The sequence below is a fragment of the Juglans regia genome, chromosome 7, assembly GCF_001411555.2.
Source record: "Juglans regia cultivar Chandler chromosome 7, Walnut 2.0, whole genome shotgun sequence".
Classification (NCBI taxonomy): domain Eukaryota; kingdom Viridiplantae; phylum Streptophyta; class Magnoliopsida; order Fagales; family Juglandaceae; genus Juglans; species Juglans regia.
Window position 1 is genome coordinate 51733066 of NC_049907.1, and position 18355 is coordinate 51751420.

The following is an 18355-nucleotide window of genomic DNA, read 5'->3' on the forward strand; positions in this document are numbered from 1 at the left end:
AAAGCCAATGTACCTGCAAAGTTGAGCTGAAGCCATGGTATTTCTAAAGAAAACAAGGTTCAAAACGCTTTATAGTTGAAAATAAAGTTGTTGATGTCTTCTAAGACCACCAAGTTTGTTATTAAAAAATATCGACGTTCTTACATTCCCATCTCCTCTTGCGTTTTACAATTTTCAAAGTCAAATAAGACCAAATAGAGAGGAAACATTTCCAAGCCTTCAAAAGTGAAGCGACTACTCGAGAGATGGAAAAAATAAAAAATAAAAAAATAAAGATTCCCAAGTTAGGGATAGTCAAACCAAATATTTTGTAGAGTAAATCAGTTCAACCTCTTGAAGTTGCCGATTTGTATCTCTCGAAGCAATCTAGCCATATTTGAGAACAAAAGGCATGACAGAGAAGCCATGCAGAAGAGATCTGCAAGAAAAACATGAAGGAATCGAGGAGCGGTCGGCGCAACAAGCATCAATGATGGACAGAAATGGGGGAGAAACAGATTCATGGAGACGACAAAAATTGGTGGGTGCAACAGCATTGTCCAGCTGTGTCGGTGACAGACCTGGTTTAGTGCGGCGGTAGTTTGAGTTTGGTGCAATGGCAGTGGTCTGGGTTTCAAATAAAAAGAAGGAAGGCACTCGTTTCTTACCGATAATGTGATTTAATCAGATGAAATCATATTTATTGTGTCTAATGTAAAACTTCATACATGGCATATTGTGATTGGAGGCTGTTAAACGCCCAACATTAGCCGGACCGACCCAAAGAGGAACTCAAAAAATAAATGAAATATATAAAGGACATAGAAGCAGAAAATCCACTTAAAAAGAAGAAAGAAAGAAAGAAAAAACAACAAAAGAATGCATTAACTGTCCGGAAAACCATATTACCAAAAAATAAAAATATATAAAAACAAAGTCCCCCCTTTTATTGGTTCATGCACAGACGGCGAAACATCAATTTTTTTATGGCACCGATTGTCTGAAAAAAAAAATCTCAACTAATTTCGAGAGTCCACAAATTCTCAACAAAAATTCTGCAAATGCGCCTCAGATAATTAAAAGATAAAATTCCTATAATCCGATAATCCATTGTAATTATTTGCACCGAGAGAAATGATCCCATCATGTTGAGTTAAAAGAAATTCAGCAGCAATCTTCATTACAGCATACGAGAGAGCGGTCAATGTTAGAGTCTCCCGCATTTCTCTAGGTCTTCGCCTCTATTGATTTCAACACGGGACTATCAATTTCAAATATCCATGCTTAATATACGGAGACAAGCATGCTTAACACATGCAGTCCACCTACTCGAGGGAAATTACAGATTGGGTCTGAATAAAATTAGTAAACAGGTTCCTAGAACTTGCATCGGGCGATTCTGCCCCCAAAATAGTTAAATTCAAGCATCAAATGATCATTTGGGTTTTAAATGAACACAGATCAGGGATGAACATATGATGATAATTTCACTGAACATATAAATATTATTCTACCAAGAGTTACTAGAATTGGCATGAAACGTCATTAAAAACCAGCTAATATGCCTCAATATTCTGCATCACATGTCTCTCCTAAACTATCAGGTAAAAATCATGACAACCTGAACCAAAATAAAACCATAAATCAGTTCTTTATCGGTCAAATATGGGCAGCATTGGCTAGAAGTTTGCAAGAGGCAATCACCAACACCTACTTCAAACTTCCAGAGTGTTGAAGAGGCATGAATCTAACTGGCTAGTGCATGTTTGGGAACCCAAAAAGTTTCAAAATTTTTTAGCAAAAGTTTTCATCTTCAATGCAAACATCTTTAAATCCAAAAAAAAAAAAAAAATCCCCAAAGACTTCTCATCTAATCACTTGCCAAATTTAAGTGAAAAGGTAAAATGCACCAAAAACCAAAACAACTTTTACAAAAACCCAAAAAAACTCTAAAAAAAACTATATTCAAAATCTCCTTATTCACTTTTCACCAACCTCAACACAAATCATATCTTAACAAATATTTATTCAAACAATTCTCAAAACTTTTGCAAAATCCAATAAAACTACATCTTCAACCTTTTCTAAAAACTTAATCAACAATTTTCTAACCCAAGCATACCAGCCTGCATTGGATAGTAGGCAAAATGATAACAACACCCAAACTAAGGGTTGAGGTGGTGTCCCAATCTTTTTTTTTTTTTTTTTAGAATAATAATACGCCTACAACCCTCTCACAACTCTTTTACAACCCATTTTACAATCAACCAAATCAAGCATGCCACTTCATTAGAAATGAATTTCAACTTTATAAATTGCCCTTCGTTTAATATAGAGTTATAAGAGAATCGTAGGTTAATCTTCTTTTATCGGTAAGGTGGTGACCCAACCTATTACCTCACTCTTATTTGTCTATGGTTAAACAATAGAAGAAACAACTACTTACAAAACATTTATAGTTTACAAAGAGGATAGACAGGTCAATTAGTTAACCATAGACATATTTTAGTTAATAGTCCTATGGTAGATATACCAAGTTATCGCTGCAACCCCGAGATATAATTACAACAAGGGTGAACGAAAATCTAGAGCTTTGATTCAAAATTATCTTGATTCATCCCCCGTGAGGAATTGCCAAAAAATTTGGCCCTTCATCCATTCCAATATAAAGGATTAGTCAATCAAATAATAGATAGCAAATGGGTCAGTTTGAAAAAAAATGAATTGCTAGTTGTAGAATATTATTGTCACCAGACTTAAACCTAATTAAATCCCACACAATCCTTTAATACTGTTTCTTCTCTCTCTTAAATAGACCATCAATGGACAAATAACCAGAAAATAACTTACCATGAAAAAAAAAAAAACAAAAAAGATGTCAATGCCAAGTTAAGCACTTAGCAAACCAGTCCTCCTATTTCGGTCAGCATACAATATCACTTTACTGCCACATCGTTGCTATCTATCCAATGCGCCAAAACATGCATTGGAACTTTCAGATAAGGATAAATGATAATGTTCAACAACAAATACCCAGTTTACTATGGTACAAGTGATAGAACTGCATTAATTGAAAAATCAAAATTTGCAGAACTATGATCTAGTAAGCCATACAAGTCTCCTTAAATGAGATCTAAAAATAGCACAATTCAGATCCAATCTGCATGAATGAGGGGTATAAATTAAAATATAATAAAAACCCTAACATTCGTCGGAACTTCTCAAGCATATGAACCTTCCAAGTCCCTGGACCCTCACTACAATTACAAACAGAAGAACGTATAGCAATCAATTTCACAGCTAACCAACCTTACATGTGGCGAGCTAGGTAAGATCCGGTTCACACTCGCGCGGCGACTGCGGGAGCGGAGGCTGCGGCACTGCCGAGGAACGAGAGGAATCCGGAATTGGCAGGCTCCTGGTCGTCGAGGAAGAGATCGTCGGGAACCATAAACGCACCGTGTGCGCAAATGATGGAGAATCCGATCATCAGCGCGGAGATCAGAAGGGATCCGACGCTGGTGAGGAAGATCACGATGACGGTCACGAGACACAGGCCGAGTAGGGTCTCCCGGTCGGAGAAGGTACGTCCAAGAACGATCAGAGGCTGGTCGGACTGCCGGAAGATGTAGAGGAAAGCCCAGGCGGCGAGGAGGGAAAGGAGGACGACGAGGGAGAAAGGGTGGGAGAGGAGGGAAAGGGCGAGGACGAGAGCGAGGAGGGTTAGGTAGTTGACGCGGAAGTAGGAGAGGTTCTTGCGGATCCGGGAGTAGGCCTCTGTGAGGGAATCTGGTCGGGCCATGGAGCTCCGGTCTACCATCTCGGACCACGGACGGCGATGGGAGAACCCGTGGCGGATTGAGGAGAAGAGCCGCGAGACGAACGCTCGGAAGGCGGGCGTGGAGATTGGGGGCTGGGATGATTGCGGGGGATTCGACATAGGGAGTGTCGGTGCCGAGGCCATAGGTGGTGGCGCAGGAGGCTCTAGGTTTGCGCGTGAGACACCCCCGTCGAATTAAGTGGGTTAACGTTCCAGAGAGAAATCGAGCCCCAGGTTGGCTGTGACGGGGAGGGAATCTAGTTGGTGTCGGTGATTAAGAGAGTATATATTGCGAAGTTGTGGGAGGAATTATTCAGTGAGTTGCGAAAGATTGTACACAGCGGATGGGAGGCTTTCGTTTAATAGGTTTTAAACTCAAAAAAAACTTCTCATTTCGTTTAGCCTTATTTAATTTTAGCTAATAATTTAATTATTTTTTATAAATTATCTCAATTTTATTTCGTCTATCTCATCTAATTTTAATTAATAATTTTATTACTATTTACAAATCATCTCAACTCACCTTAGTATCCAATCAACCCAAGTTGAATGTAAATTGAATTGTGAGTAACTCCTAGTATGTTGTTCCCAGTTTGTAGAGGCGAGAATGTCCAATGGTGCATGAAATTCACACTACTTGGTGAGATGTGTGATCCTCACGAATCGGTCTTTTGGTGATATTTCACTTGGATTGACAAATGATGATGAGTTTCATGTGAGAATACGAGCGACGATTTGATGATCAAGAATTGATAAATTATACCTTATAAAAAAAAAGTCTATAGACAACCGGCCTAGGGCACCCACGTGGCATTGCATCCAATGTGGCAAAAAATTGAACGACGTTGTTTGTTACAGCTCGAAGATAGAGCAGCCTTGTACACGAGCATGGTATCCTCAGCAGCGGCTTTCCTCTCATCCTCGGACTTGAACTTAGCCAAGTAGTAGTGATGGTAATCCCCCTTCATCTTCAAATAGAAGACCTTAGACTCGTTGGCAGAGGCTGAGAGCATGAGATTGGAGTCGAGGAGCCTGAGAATGATGTCGCAAACCTAGGAGATGAAGGTTTTCGGCATGCAAGCTTGCATGACTACCGAACCATCTAGAGCCATAAATGAAGAAACCAGATCCACCTCCAATCTTGTAAGGGTTTAGTTGAGAGTGTATCCCAACGAGTATTTTCATTTAGAATTTTCATATTCTCAGCAACCCAAGCATTCTCACAACGATGGAACCAAGTTTATGATTTCTTGCAAAGTCCTGAAGATCTTCCAAACCCGAAGACGACGATGACGACAATCTCTTCTTTCTTCCAAACCCAAAATGGTAGAATTTTTCTTCCAAACCCAAATGCAATCTCTTCTTCTTCTAGAATCTAAATTTTCGCTTGGAACCAAGTTAAACTTTATGATTTCACGGATAGTTGTAGATGTTATAATTCTGTAGAGTTCATTGTATTTGGAGTGTTAGAACCTTGTTGTTGGTTTGGTTGTATCAAGGAAGAAGCAATGTAAATGCATAAGAGCTGTTGAGATGGTGTTAAGAATGCATGCAAAGTGTTTGATAAATTGTTGAACAGAAAATCACTAGCAGCTTGGGTTATTATTATTTTTTTTTTTAATATTGACGGATTACCCCCAGTGGCTGTCTATAGAATAGCTGATAAAAAAAAAAGAAAAAAAGAAAGGATAGATCATATATATCTTTAAAAAGACGTAGGATAGGAAAGAGAAGAGGGCGGAGGAGTAGGAATAAGTTTGAGTTTTCGGAGAGAGTTTTTATTCTTAATTAGAGGGGAAGGAAGAATGTATGCCTAACCAAGCTTATTTGGCTACTGCGTGTGAAAAGCTAGCTGTTGAATTTTTGGCATACAGACTAATCACTACTCTTGTTATTCTCCCACATATTTAATATTTATCTTGCAAACTTTACCTACATAATCATTATCAAATTATTCTATCGATCTTATTTATACTTATTATTTAAAAATTATCATTAACGGTTGGGGTTGTAATTTTGTGAAATAACATTCATCGTAACCATAGCTTTTTCAACTGGTGTTACTTACCCCACTCTGTTAAGAGAAGTTACTTACCCCACTCTGTTAAGAGAAGTGATATGATAATAATTTATAGTATTGCATCAAATCATATTAATTTATAAATTTATTTTTATGAAATCTCTTTATTAGTAAAACATTTCTTTTTCATTAATAGAAGACATTATTTGTAAGTAAACTGAAAAAAAATGTGCAAGTTACCCTTAAATATGGTTGATTGAAGAGTCCAAAAGCTATATATTATGCTTTGAGCACATATTCGGATTAGGGAAGGATGCGTGTATGGATATCTTAATGTTAGGCAATATATATATAAGGAAGCATTTGACTAGACGTTCTTCCTCTCAAGGGATTATCAACTCTAATAGCATCTGATTTTTTTTCTTTTTTAATTTTTCTAACATTCGTTGGCCTAATTGAAGAACGTGGTAGCTGGAAAGAGTCTAAAAGGGAGATTCGATTCCCATATTAAAAGAATATAAATGTTTTAATTATAAAAAGATTTCATAAAAATAAGTATAAAAATTAACATAAGTGCTTAATGTGTTACACTAAATTGTAAAATTATTTTTATTATAAAATAGATCTAAAGTATCATATAAAATCATATAAATTTATGAATTTATTTTTGTAAAATATATTTGTGACTATAACACTTTTTTGAAAAGAATGTTGCCAATAGAGCATAAGATCACCTCTTCTTGACCACATTTTCAAATCCAATCATGCTTTTGCTTTGGTTACATGTATCTTGTAATGTTTTATATAATTATATGTCGCAACAATTTTCCATCTTATCAAAAAAGAACAAATAAATTAATAATAAACTTAAATCCATCTGTTTTATATAGTCGCAACATACAGTAGAGGTTCTTAGTTGTAGAGGCGACTCATGGCCTGGTTGTCAAGTTAAATGCCTTGCAGAATCTTAATACTGAGGGAACTTTTTCTAATCCATAGCCTTAATTAATAAGTATATATATATATATATATATATTATTTTTACATAAGAATATATTAAACTCTATATATAAATTCTCATATATATATATGTATTTCTTTTTCACTGAGACCCTAGCTAATTCAAACAAGAAGTAAAAAAATATCGACCCAACAACCAAAAACTTTAAAAACTAAAGCAAACTGATCTGCTGATTATAGAAAACCACCGTAGAAAAAAGCATAAACTAATAAAGACCACATGACCAATAGAGTTAATCATGTAGTGTTCTTTATAAGCGTAAGATCAAATGACCAATACAGTTTATATATATCACAACGGATTAATTTACTTTATTAGATATTATTCTAACATTTTACGATATATAATGCGTCTTAATAAACAATAACACGTAAGAATAAATTTATTTTCAAGCATTTTCATCAATACATCAGCTACGCTGCTGATATGGAAGCATATACATATACATATATATATATATTACATCATAATCAGTTTATATATATAAAAAAATATTGATAAATCAACATCTTTTATGAATATAATAAGTTGTAGAATAGATGTGAATAGCATAATTCAACATGTAAATATAATAAATTAAAAAAAAAAGTAATATATAAAAAAAAATTGTACTCATCATCTTTATATATTATATATATATTTTTTTATTTTTTTTCTCTTACTAAATATGTAATATATAAATTATGAGTAAAAAAATTTAATTAATTTAATAAATATAAAATTAAAAAAATATATATAATATGCATTGTGTAAGATGATGAATAACAAATCTCATATAAAATTCCTTTCCAATTATTCGATTTATCGGGGGAGACTCGTGTTACTTATGGCTTTGAATGCGTTTACGGCGCGAGAATTGAAAATTAGAGTCAAACTGTTTAGTTTGGTGGGCGGAAATTTACTTTCACAAGAAAGCGAAGGGAAGAGGGAGGAAGGAAGGGGGATCGAATAATCCATGATCAGATAGTTGAGAATCATGAGAATACGACATCTCTACGTGTCTATTCATCTTTATCTGCAATTTATCGGCGGTAGGCATCTTATAACTTTAATGCAGGCAGATTGCCTTCACTGCCAAATCTGTACTATATATATACAAATTCTCATCAGAGACATGAAGGCTAAAAGCAGACATGAAGATGCTGATTTATAGATTTGATTTTTTTTTTCATTTTATTTGTTGTAACCGGAAATGCAATTAATGCTTCAATTGAAAAAATATATATTACATACTTAAAAAAAAAATCATATTCTATAAAAACATCATGATTAAGTTTTCGTTCTGGAAAATGTTAGATGTAATTAAAAAAAATTTATTTCTCTAAGTATCGGTTATTAATATATTAAAAATTATGAAATTTAAAATTTAAATTAAAAAAAAAAACTAATAAAACGAATATAAATAAAATAGTAAGTAAAAGTATATATAACTAGACGTATCACTGCTACTCCTTGCATAAATCATGTTTAAACATATTTTTCTTGTAACATCATCCATCTCTCATCTAGAGAGTAGTGTCTTCCTGATCAATCTTAATTCTCTATCAATTATTTGCCTTACTTTTGACTTTCGTTCCTCCTCCCCAGATTCTCAGCGTTGCTTCCATTCATGAAAAGCCTTTATATACATATGGAGATCATCTGCAGAATTCCTTGCACAGAGAGGAAAAAGAGAGAGAATTTCTGATTTTCTCTAATGGCTGCTTCTTGTGGCTTTCCTGATATATTTTGCTGGGTTCAGAACCTTCCGCCAATCTCTAGAAAAAACTCTATGTCTCTATGCATATTTTCTTCAAGTCCATCCCAACCTTCTCTCAATCTCTTCATAACCAAAAATAACCAATCTCCAAACCTCTCTTTAGCTATCATTGCAGATTTCAGTCCCCCCATCTCTCTTTGGACTTCAAAACCTTTCAAGATCAGCTCCAACTCCATAAAACTGGTGGATGAGGAAACCATGTTCGACCTCTTGGTCAATTTTATTGAAGATGTCCTTCGTTATGGCTCAAACAAGAACAGCTCCTTCCTCGATTTCCTTAAACTGGATTCTGTCTCCAACTTTGAAGACATATTCAATTTCACGTTTCTCACTCTATTATTCCTCGTTTGCATCTATGAAGCACCTGCGGATCTACGTTCCGAATGTCTAAATACTCTTAAGAATCACCTAGCAAATTGTCGGTCAAGACAGGCAACAAAGTTGCTCATGAAACTCTTGGGCTCTAATCTAGAAGAGCAATGGATGCGGTCCATAAACCTTGCAATTACTAGTTGGAATACAGAACTCCAAGCCACCCACCACTCTCTCAAAGCACCATCACCTCTGTTTTCTTATGCAATTTCAACCTTCGGGCTGTGGAAGGTTCAATTATACTGTCCAGTCAAAGCCATGGATATCGAAAATTCGAGCAACCCTTCTGCTGATGAGCGATTGCAATTTTCTCTAACTTTCCACCAACTTGAAGGCGTTGTCCAGTTCAATTACAAAGTAGTGATTCAAGAGACGTGGGTCGACGTTATGGTGAACACTGATAACATACGGTACGATAAATTCTATTGTCTATTTCAGTTATTCTTGTCAGAGAAAAAAGACAGTAGAACAGCTAGATATCATGCTTCTTAATTCATCGAGATCAAGCTGTAAGTAATTAGTATTCTTTGACCTTTTAAAAGTGCTTCTATTGTTCTTTAAAGCAAAGTTATATCCTATTAATTATGTTCTCAAGCAAATTTATAAGAAAAAGTAAGAAAATCTTCAAATGCTAATGAATGAAACAGTTGTTATTTCAAAGTCCTTATGTCAGATTCTATAAGCTAGGACTTAGTAAAAAAAGAAACAGTTCTCAAACTTTTATTTTTTCGTTTTTTTTTTACAAGCTCAAAATCTTTCTTTTCTGACAGGTGTGACGTTATTAGACTTGTGAATGAAACCCTCATGAATGAACGGGGAGTTGGAGCATCCGAAAAACACTTTCCCTCGCGAATTTCTTTGCAACTTACTCCAATTCGTCAAAACAAGATACTGAGCCTTTCAGTGAGTAAGTCATCTGAGAATCCAGCAATAGAGTTCGGCTACGAAAGAGGTATAGAAGCCGGATTCGAACCACAAAACACATACTTGGGACTCAAGGTATCAGTTGGAGAGACCACGACTATGAGTCTGAAGCCATGGAAGTTCGAAGAATCCGTTGATGGCTATAGTGCAAACTTGAATTGGTTTCTCCATGATACCATGGATGGAAGAGAAGTATTCTCTTCCAAGCCTTCAAAGCTTGCATTACTCAATCCCAAGGCTTGGTTTAGAGACCGATACTCGAGCTCATACCGGCCATTCAATAGGCAAGGAGGAGTAATTTTTGCTGGGGATGAGTATGGGAATAGAGTGTGCTGGAAGGTGGACAAAAGTGCCGTAGGAAGGAGCATGGAGTGGGAACTAAGAGGGTGGATTTGGTTAACTTACTGGCCTAACAAATATAAAACATTTTATTACGAGACCAGGAGGCTGGAATTTAGAGAAATCCTTGATCTTCCCATTGCTTAATTGGCTATGAAAAACTACAAGAAATTGGCCAACTTAATTTCTAGCTTTCGGGCTACTAGCTACTTGGCAAATGGAACTCATGATATCTTGCCATATTTTGGGATCGCTTCCTATCTTGCAGTGCTTATATTTAGTCCGCCAAGACTTCCCAAGGGTCCATTAATTGCGTCATTTTGTCGAAACAATTGGCTCCAAAGTTAATTTAGTTACGTTTAAATAGTGAAATGGGATAAAATTATTTTAAATAAAAGTTAAAAGTTGAATAAAATATTGTTAAAATATTATTTTTTGATATTATTATTATTTTGAAATTTGAAAATGTTGAATTATTTATTATATTTTATGTGTGAATTTAAAAAAATTATAATAATAAGATGAAACTATTTTTATATTTAAGCGTACCCTTATTATGAATTTATGTTAGTTTAGCTCTTTTACTCTCACAACTAAGTAGTGTTTGAAGATGGATGAAATACTGTTACCTGGACTCATCTGGAGGATATTCACATGGGTATTCTATTATGGAAACTTATCATGAATCTCCCTACTAATTTAGAAAATTTTCCTTCTTTATTTTAGGGGGTTAAAATTTATGACACATTTCAAATGACTGTATATTTAATTGATTAAAATATGAATTCATTTAAAATATACCATATCAACATGTGTGATTCAAGAGATCAAAATGTATGTCAAATTTCAAGGCCTCGACTTTATTGATTTTGACATAATAAAAAATATCGGAAGAAATATTTTTAAGTTCCAACCAAAATAATAAAACAAAGAGAAAACAAAGTAATTTACTCCTTCCTAGAAGTGTTTTTCTTTCATAAACACCCTCACTAGCTACCAAAATGTTTACATAATCTACGATGGCCCGCTTCGTAGCCATAAAACGCCGTAAAATCTTGTCGTAGAGGCCCAGAGGAAATTATGAGGATAATGTCTAGCCAACGTATCGCTGATTCCCTACAGGTGTACCCAAAAAAACCTCCACACAAAGACCGACAAATCATAAGAGCCACGTAAGACGACGGTATACTGTAAACCCCGCGTACGTTAGCGAATACGAGCACTAGAACGAGGAGGGCGGTGTGGGGGCGGACATTTCGAAGCTCAACCTCTGCCAAGTTCCAACTGCACTAAACCAACCAACCTATCTCACAATAAAACGCCATTTCCGTCTTCTCGATTTTGCCCCCATAATTCCCTATATATCCCCCCCTTTTGTCTCGATTCCTTCATTTCGTTCTTCGTTTTCGTTTCCGTTTCCTCCTCTCGTTTTCGATTCCCTTCGTTTTGATTCAGTTTCTCTTCCATGGAGTCTGCCGCTCTTCTCCGATCCTTTCACTGTAACTCTCTCTCTCTCTCTCTCTCTCTCTCTCTGTGCGCGCATGTGTGTGGGTGTGTGAGGTTTGCTTGATTTGAGGCTGGACTTGGTTTTCTTGTTCGATTTCGACTCTGTTTGGTTCGTTGGCAAAATGAGAGTAAGCGGAATTGGATAATATTGTCAATTTTGAGAGAAAAAGTATTGATTTCAAAGCATATGTCTGTGCTAATTTTCTTGAAACTTTTTCTCGCAATCATTATATTTGTTCATAAAATGAGACTAAGCGGAATTGGGTAATATTTTCTTGCATTGCTTTATTTACTATTACTGGTCGTATGAGCTTAGCCATGTTTATATGTTAGATACAGAGTTTTTTTTTTTTTTTTGGTCGTCTGAGGGATTTGTTCCATTTATTTCAAAACAACACATTTCATTTTATATAATCATTATAACTTTTCAAAATTTCTACACAGAATAAAATAATTAATTCAATTTTTTTAAATTTTAAAATAATAATAATATTAAAAAATATATTTTAATATATTTTATTCAAATTTTAACTTTTATATCAACTCATCTAATTTCATTTGTGAAAACAAACGAGGTTAGTGTAATTTTTTAGGATCTTTGACATTAGAATTTGTCTCAATTTTGAATCTAACAGTGAATTTATTTGTTTTTTCTTGAGCCAACTGGATCGGAATTAACAAAAAGTCCTTTTAAAAAAACTGAGGTAAAATAGGTTTACGTTACTGCGATTAGATGAATTTATTGGCACTCTTGCAGTTACGATTTTTAACCTGTGAATTGATGGAGGGGTTCTGGTTGCAAAAACATCATAACAGGACGAGAGATGGGATACAGGTACACTCGTGGTGAGTAGTTGTAGAGTCGTTCTGAATCAGAAGCAAATGTCTGATTTAGGTGACAAACTGTGGGTTTGCAGCTGCATTTAGTGATGAAAGAAATTGCTTTCATGTTTATTTTGAAGGGATTGGGCACCGATGAATTTCTTAGATCCCACGGTGGAGTTTTTGAGATACTAACCATTTTTTTAATTAAATAGTTTAGAATTTTCCTATTTAAGAGCTTTTTTTGGAGAACTAGATATTGAAGACTTTCTTCATTTGTTCTATTAAGAAGATTGAGTGCCACCTTGACATAGGTAACGTGGCTACGTTTGGATGATAAGATGATCTCAGGGTGATCTATGAATAATAGTGAAAAAGTATGAATAGTAGTAAAAAAGTAGTGAATAGTTTGTAAATAGTAGTGAAGTAGTCTGAGGTGATTTGAGATCACCTCACTAACCAACATAGCTAATTGGTAACTTTCTCCAAACGCTCTTAGGTGTGGCTCTTGTAGATGTCCTGTGTATGTGCACTTGCGGAAAACTCTTTGCTGAGGCCTGTGCACCCTCGGGATTAGTTGGGACGCTGATCCCGGATACACGGTGCCAATAAAAAAAATGTCCCTTGTACTTGGTTTTGCCTATTTTCAATAAAATTCTTATTTATTGATAAAAATTAAAAATAAAAATAAAAATTCTCCAAACGTTATATAAATAATATGAATAAATCCTTTAGAATTAGGTACCATTAGGCATTAGCTATTCTAAATAATAGGAATGATTCCTTTAGAATTACGTACTATTAGGCATTAGTTGCAAACTTTTAAGAGTAATGTTAAATATGAATCTAGGATGCGCAAGTCTATTGCAGTCTCTTTGAAAAAAAGGTGGGACCCACCATAAAAAGTGGATTTTCAGGTGAGTCCTACTTTTTTTTGCAAATGGTCTGTATGAGGTTTGCAAGCCCTAGGCTTGCACAAATCATTTTCCTTTCAGAAAAGTATCTTTTGGTGCCTGAAATGTGACTTGTCTCAAACAAGGCTGAAAATATTATTTTATTTTATTATTTTTTTCTGCACTCAAATGCTTATAGGGTTCTGTTGAATTCCAGGTTCTGTTGTTGGAACTACTTCACACGTGTGCTCTTCACTTGAGAAGCCTAGTCTGCTACACATACATAATGCTAGCTGGCCTATTTCAAGTAAATCATGCATTCAAGGATCAACAATTACTGGGAAGCCCTTTGTTTCATCAACGAAGCGGAAGGGAATGGTTGTATCATCTGTGAAGACATCTGAAGCTACAGAAACATCTAAGTCCGATGGTGAGATCACTTCTCATGCCAGAAATACTGTAGAGTGAATCAGTAGCCTTGAAATAATTTTTTTTTTCCTGGTTGTTGCAGACATGAGATGAAGTAAAGTTTTAGCAGTTGCATTTTCAGATACAGAAATCATGCTTGTCTCTTGGTTTATACATGGCACGACAAATATATAGTGCTTCCTCATTGGTGTTTGTTGTTAAGCTTTGAAGAAGGGAGAGAAAAATTAGAGAATGAATGCCAATATGTTCGTTTTTTAATTTGGATTTTGGCAAATGCTCAGTTGAGACAACCATATGTCATTTTTTATCATCTCAATTCATTCATTCTACATTCTGCTTTGCATGAATATTTGTTATTGTCTGAACGTAATTGCACTGTGTTACTACTAAGAGAATCTATCATCGAGAAATGTAGTTGCCTTTGGGATTTTATTCTTCTTCAAACACGATGCTGCAGTTCTGCATATTGATATTCATAAAATTTGTGAAACGAGATGATTTCAATATTGTTTTGTACATGTATATGGGTTTCTAATATATAAATTTTTTTATCTAAGTTTACCTTTTGTCTTTGCATACTAAAACTGAGTGGCTATGATGTGACAGTTTCTTCACATAGTGTTATTCAAGGCTCGTTGGAGAAGAAGGCTCCACTCGGTGCTACTTTTCCTAATGGATTTGAGGTGAGAATATCTCTTTGAATCTTACAACTTTTTTGCTCCATATGTTTATCTGTTGATGTGGTACTGTTGGCTAATGACAGATCTTCTGAAACTAGCTATTTTCGTTGGGAAAACATGTTTTTTCATTATTTCTAAGCTGTCCAAAAAATTTGGAAAAGGTCACTTTCCTTAATTGCTATATGATGACCTCCTATATTGTGATCTCTATTCTTACACATACCATGATAGTCTGAAAAGCAACGGTACTCTTCATCCTAAATCTTGTTGCCCTCAGTTTAGTTATATGGCACATGAAGAATAACATTTCTCCGGTCTAAATCTCCTACTTTGATTTTTTCCATGGCCGAGTTCCGACTCATGCAAATCTTTGACACTCAGAAAACACATACGCTCAGGGCTCACCCTTGTTTGATTTTACTCAAAACTATGTTCATGGGTTTTTCCCTTAGTATCTATCTCTTGGTTGGGCCTGGCATTATTCTGGTTAATGTTGCTTTGGAATCTTGCTACCTTCATGTTTTGCATTCTTTCCTTCTGTTTGAATATATATCAGTTGTTTACTGTTTTAAAACTATCAGGCACTGGTACTAGAAGTCTGTGACGAGACAGAAGTTGCTGAGCTGAAACTAAAGGTGAAATTTAATACCCTTGTTTAAATAGCTGACATTTCTTTCTTTCTTTCTTTCTTCTTCTTCTTAATATTTTTTGGGTGATGGTGTAGTTGAAAAGTACATTCAACCAATAAGTGTCAGAAAGGTGGTGGCAACTCAATATCCTATGAGGAAGTTTTATAGGCTCCTTTAAACAAACAATGGGCATTGTGCATGAAGGGAGCATGAAGCTTGTGTGGGAAGGCAATATAATTGATGCATCTATGATTTTACGTCAAATCCTTTTACTGATACATCAGAGTCAAGTTGGAAATCAGTTACACGCTTGTCTGTTACGTACTTTGATGAATTGGAACTAAAGCCCGCTTATTGAACAGTACTTTGACTTGTGCCCATTGGCCTTACATTTGGCATAAATCACAATTCATTTTGATGGCTCTTTTTCCTTTATATATGGAAATGAGTGCTAAATGTAAAGATAACTATAACAACAAGATCATGATTCAATCTCCTGGTAAAATATTAAAAAAAAAAATCTCCTGGTAAATTTGAACAAATTACAAATGACCATCTAATATGACCACAGAACATCAGCAGTTGCATGAATGTTTAAGATGTTTACTGCATCATCTAATTAGAAAAATTGGATATATGTTGATGTTTGATAGGTTGGAGATTTTGAAATGCATCTGAAGCGGAACATTGGAGCCACAGCAGCTCCTATGTCCGGAATGTCACCAATTACACCACCACCAGTTCCAACTAAACCCATGGTTGAATCGGCACCTGTAGCCCCACCACCATCACCATCAAAAGCTTCTAGTCCATTTACAAATGTGCCCGTGGAGAAGTCTTCAAAGTTACTAGCATTAGAGGCTTCTGGATCAAGTGGATTTGTCCTGGTATCATCCCCAACGGTATGTGGTGTGCATATGTTGTGTGGACCACTTTTAATGTTTTCATTTTTGGGATAACTTATCTGCCATCACTTTTTCCTGTTAGGTTGGCTCATTTAGAAGGGGCAGAACGGTGAAAGGGAAGAAGCAACCTCCTATCTGTAAAGAGGTAGTTATGCATGCATGGATTTTGTCTGCCAAACATTTCTGTATGCCTCCTTTTCAAATTTATATGTAGCCACAAGTGTAAGAAACACCACATTGGCTTCGAAACCTAAATTGTTTCTCTTAATTCTGGGATTTACAGGGTGATGTAATAAAGGAAGGACAAGTAATTGGATATTTGGATCAGTTTGGCACTGAACTTCCTGTGAAGGTGAATACTCTTTTCATTTTTAATTTTGGTGATTTCTTCTTGTTGAGTTCTTATAATGGTGATTTCTTACTGGCATGTTGAGCAGTCAGATAAGGCTGGAGAAATCTTAAAGCTCCTCTTTGATGATGGAGGTAAAGAAATGTCTCCGTCTCTTGCTATTTATGACTCGATTTATTTTCTCTTGAATTGCTTCATGTAAAAGGGGAACCGCTTAGGTAGCCCAGCAGGATATGAGCATGTTCACTGCAAGATAAATTTCTTCTAATTTATAGTTTCTAATTACTCTGAAAATTATAGATGATTGTGAACAACAAAGATGAAAGTTATATCTGTGGAAAATGATTCATATAGTGTTAAAATCCCAAGGGTTGGCCCAAGTGGTGAAGGCCTTGGTCTTGGGGTATCACTCCCTTCAAGGTCCAAGGTTCAACACCTCATGGGTGCAAACAATTCTTTAGGACCACACCCCCCGGCGAAAAATCAGTGATTTAACTAGTTCCGTGTAGGAAAACTTCCGAGGATGCGGTGCATGGGACCGGGGCTTACTCTGCAGGGTTGGGTCCGAAGGGCCCTACCTTTGAGAGGTTCCCCGACATTAAAAAAAAATATATATATATATATATATGTAGTGTTAATCTTTTTAGGATATATCCCATTATGATAAATTCCTTCTTTCCTTTCTCGGCTGACATTGTCCATGCTTAATATGTGAATCAATACCATTCTCAGTGCAGCCATAGAGGTTTTGCAAGGTTCAATGCAATTCTTGAGTAATAATGTCCATTAAAGTTACTTACCCATAAATAATGGACATTAACTCAGTCAGTGGTGTATAATTTTTTCATGTCATTCCAATCAAAAATATCTTTAGGCCAGCCAAGCCCCTTGTTGCAGTCTCATCATACAGTTAGGGTCAGAGAAATGAAAATAGAACTTCTATCATTTAGGATCTGAAATAGCCGTCTTAAAAAAGAAGTGAAGACGTGTTTTGAACTATGAAGTTCGTACTTGGGTTCTAGTTGATGGGGGAGTTTGTAACATGAGCAGAGCAGCTATAATGACTTTCTTAGTGAGTGTGAGTCTTGGACTATGAAGTTCATTCTCAAGTTATGGTACATTGATTGATGGATGTGGTCTGTAAGGGCCGTTTGGATCCCAAACCCATCTCAACTCATCTTATCTAATCATTACAGCTTTCTCAAATTTCAACACAAAATATAATAAACAATTCAATTTTTACAAATTTTAAAATAATAATAATATTAAAAAATAATATTCTAACAATATTTTATTCAACTTTCATCTCAACTCAACTCATATTATCTAATCATAACTTGAGCCGGCTATAATGACTTTTTTAAGTGTTTGATTTCAACTGTGTATGGTTTGCAGAAGCTGTTGGTTACGGAGACCCTCTTATTGCTCTCTTACCGTCGTTTCATGGTATCCAGTGAGCTCTCCCCAATCCATGGCTATTCCCAGATAATCATTGTTGTTGGAGAGATGTGAGGCTTGAAGTTATTTTTTTTTATTTTTACTTTTTTGGTTGTCCTGTCCTGGAGTCATGTTATTCTTTCCATCTTTTGCGTCTTTACCTCAACTGGAGTAGGGGACTCGAGTGTAGTAGGTGCTGTGTTCTTGATATTTCTTGCAGTTGAATTGGCTGTAGATTCGGGAACAATTATTTTAAGCATTATATATTGAGAAATGGTTGTTCTGTCAGGAAAATATTCCACGCACCGTTTAAGGTGTAGTTGTTTGTTGGTTATGGTTAAGCTGGAGGAGATGTTTGTTGCATATTGAGGCAGATCGGACAGCTTATAAGGATGTTTGATTAAGAGCAGATTTGGACCCTGTGACGAGGAACCCGAGCCAACGCGAGGGTCAAAGACCTAAACAGATGAA

The 18355-nt window shown here is 35.6% G+C and overlaps 3 protein-coding genes across 3 annotated transcripts; 2 read left to right on the forward strand and 1 right to left on the reverse strand.

Annotated features, from left to right (window-relative positions):
- Positions 1-2934: 2934 nt before the first annotated feature.
- On the reverse strand, positions 2935-4128 carry LOC108991827 (PRA1 family protein B1-like). Its single transcript, XM_018966220.2, has one exon. It carries the CDS (start codon positions 3941-3943, stop codon positions 3320-3322), a length of 624 nt encoding a protein of 207 aa, XP_018821765.1. The 5' UTR covers positions 3944-4128; the 3' UTR covers positions 2935-3319.
- Positions 4129-8495: 4367 nt separating this feature from the next.
- Positions 8496-10605, forward strand: LOC108991824. The gene is made up of 2 exons (XM_018966216.2): positions 8496-9381; positions 9742-10605. The coding sequence occupies exons 1-2, from the start codon at positions 8537-8539 to the stop codon at positions 10379-10381; spliced, it is 1485 nt and encodes a 494-aa protein (XP_018821761.1). The 5' UTR covers positions 8496-8536; the 3' UTR covers positions 10382-10605.
- Positions 10606-11390: 785 nt separating this feature from the next.
- Positions 11391-18172, forward strand: LOC108991825 (biotin carboxyl carrier protein of acetyl-CoA carboxylase-like). Its single transcript, XM_018966217.2, has 9 exons — positions 11391-11733; positions 13673-13885; positions 14491-14567; positions 15146-15199; positions 15847-16095; positions 16181-16243; positions 16382-16450; positions 16536-16581; positions 17843-18172. Exons 1-9 carry the CDS (start codon positions 11700-11702, stop codon positions 17902-17904), a joined length of 867 nt encoding a protein of 288 aa, XP_018821762.1. The 5' UTR covers positions 11391-11699; the 3' UTR covers positions 17905-18172.
- The last annotated feature ends 183 nt before the right edge of the window (positions 18173-18355 follow it).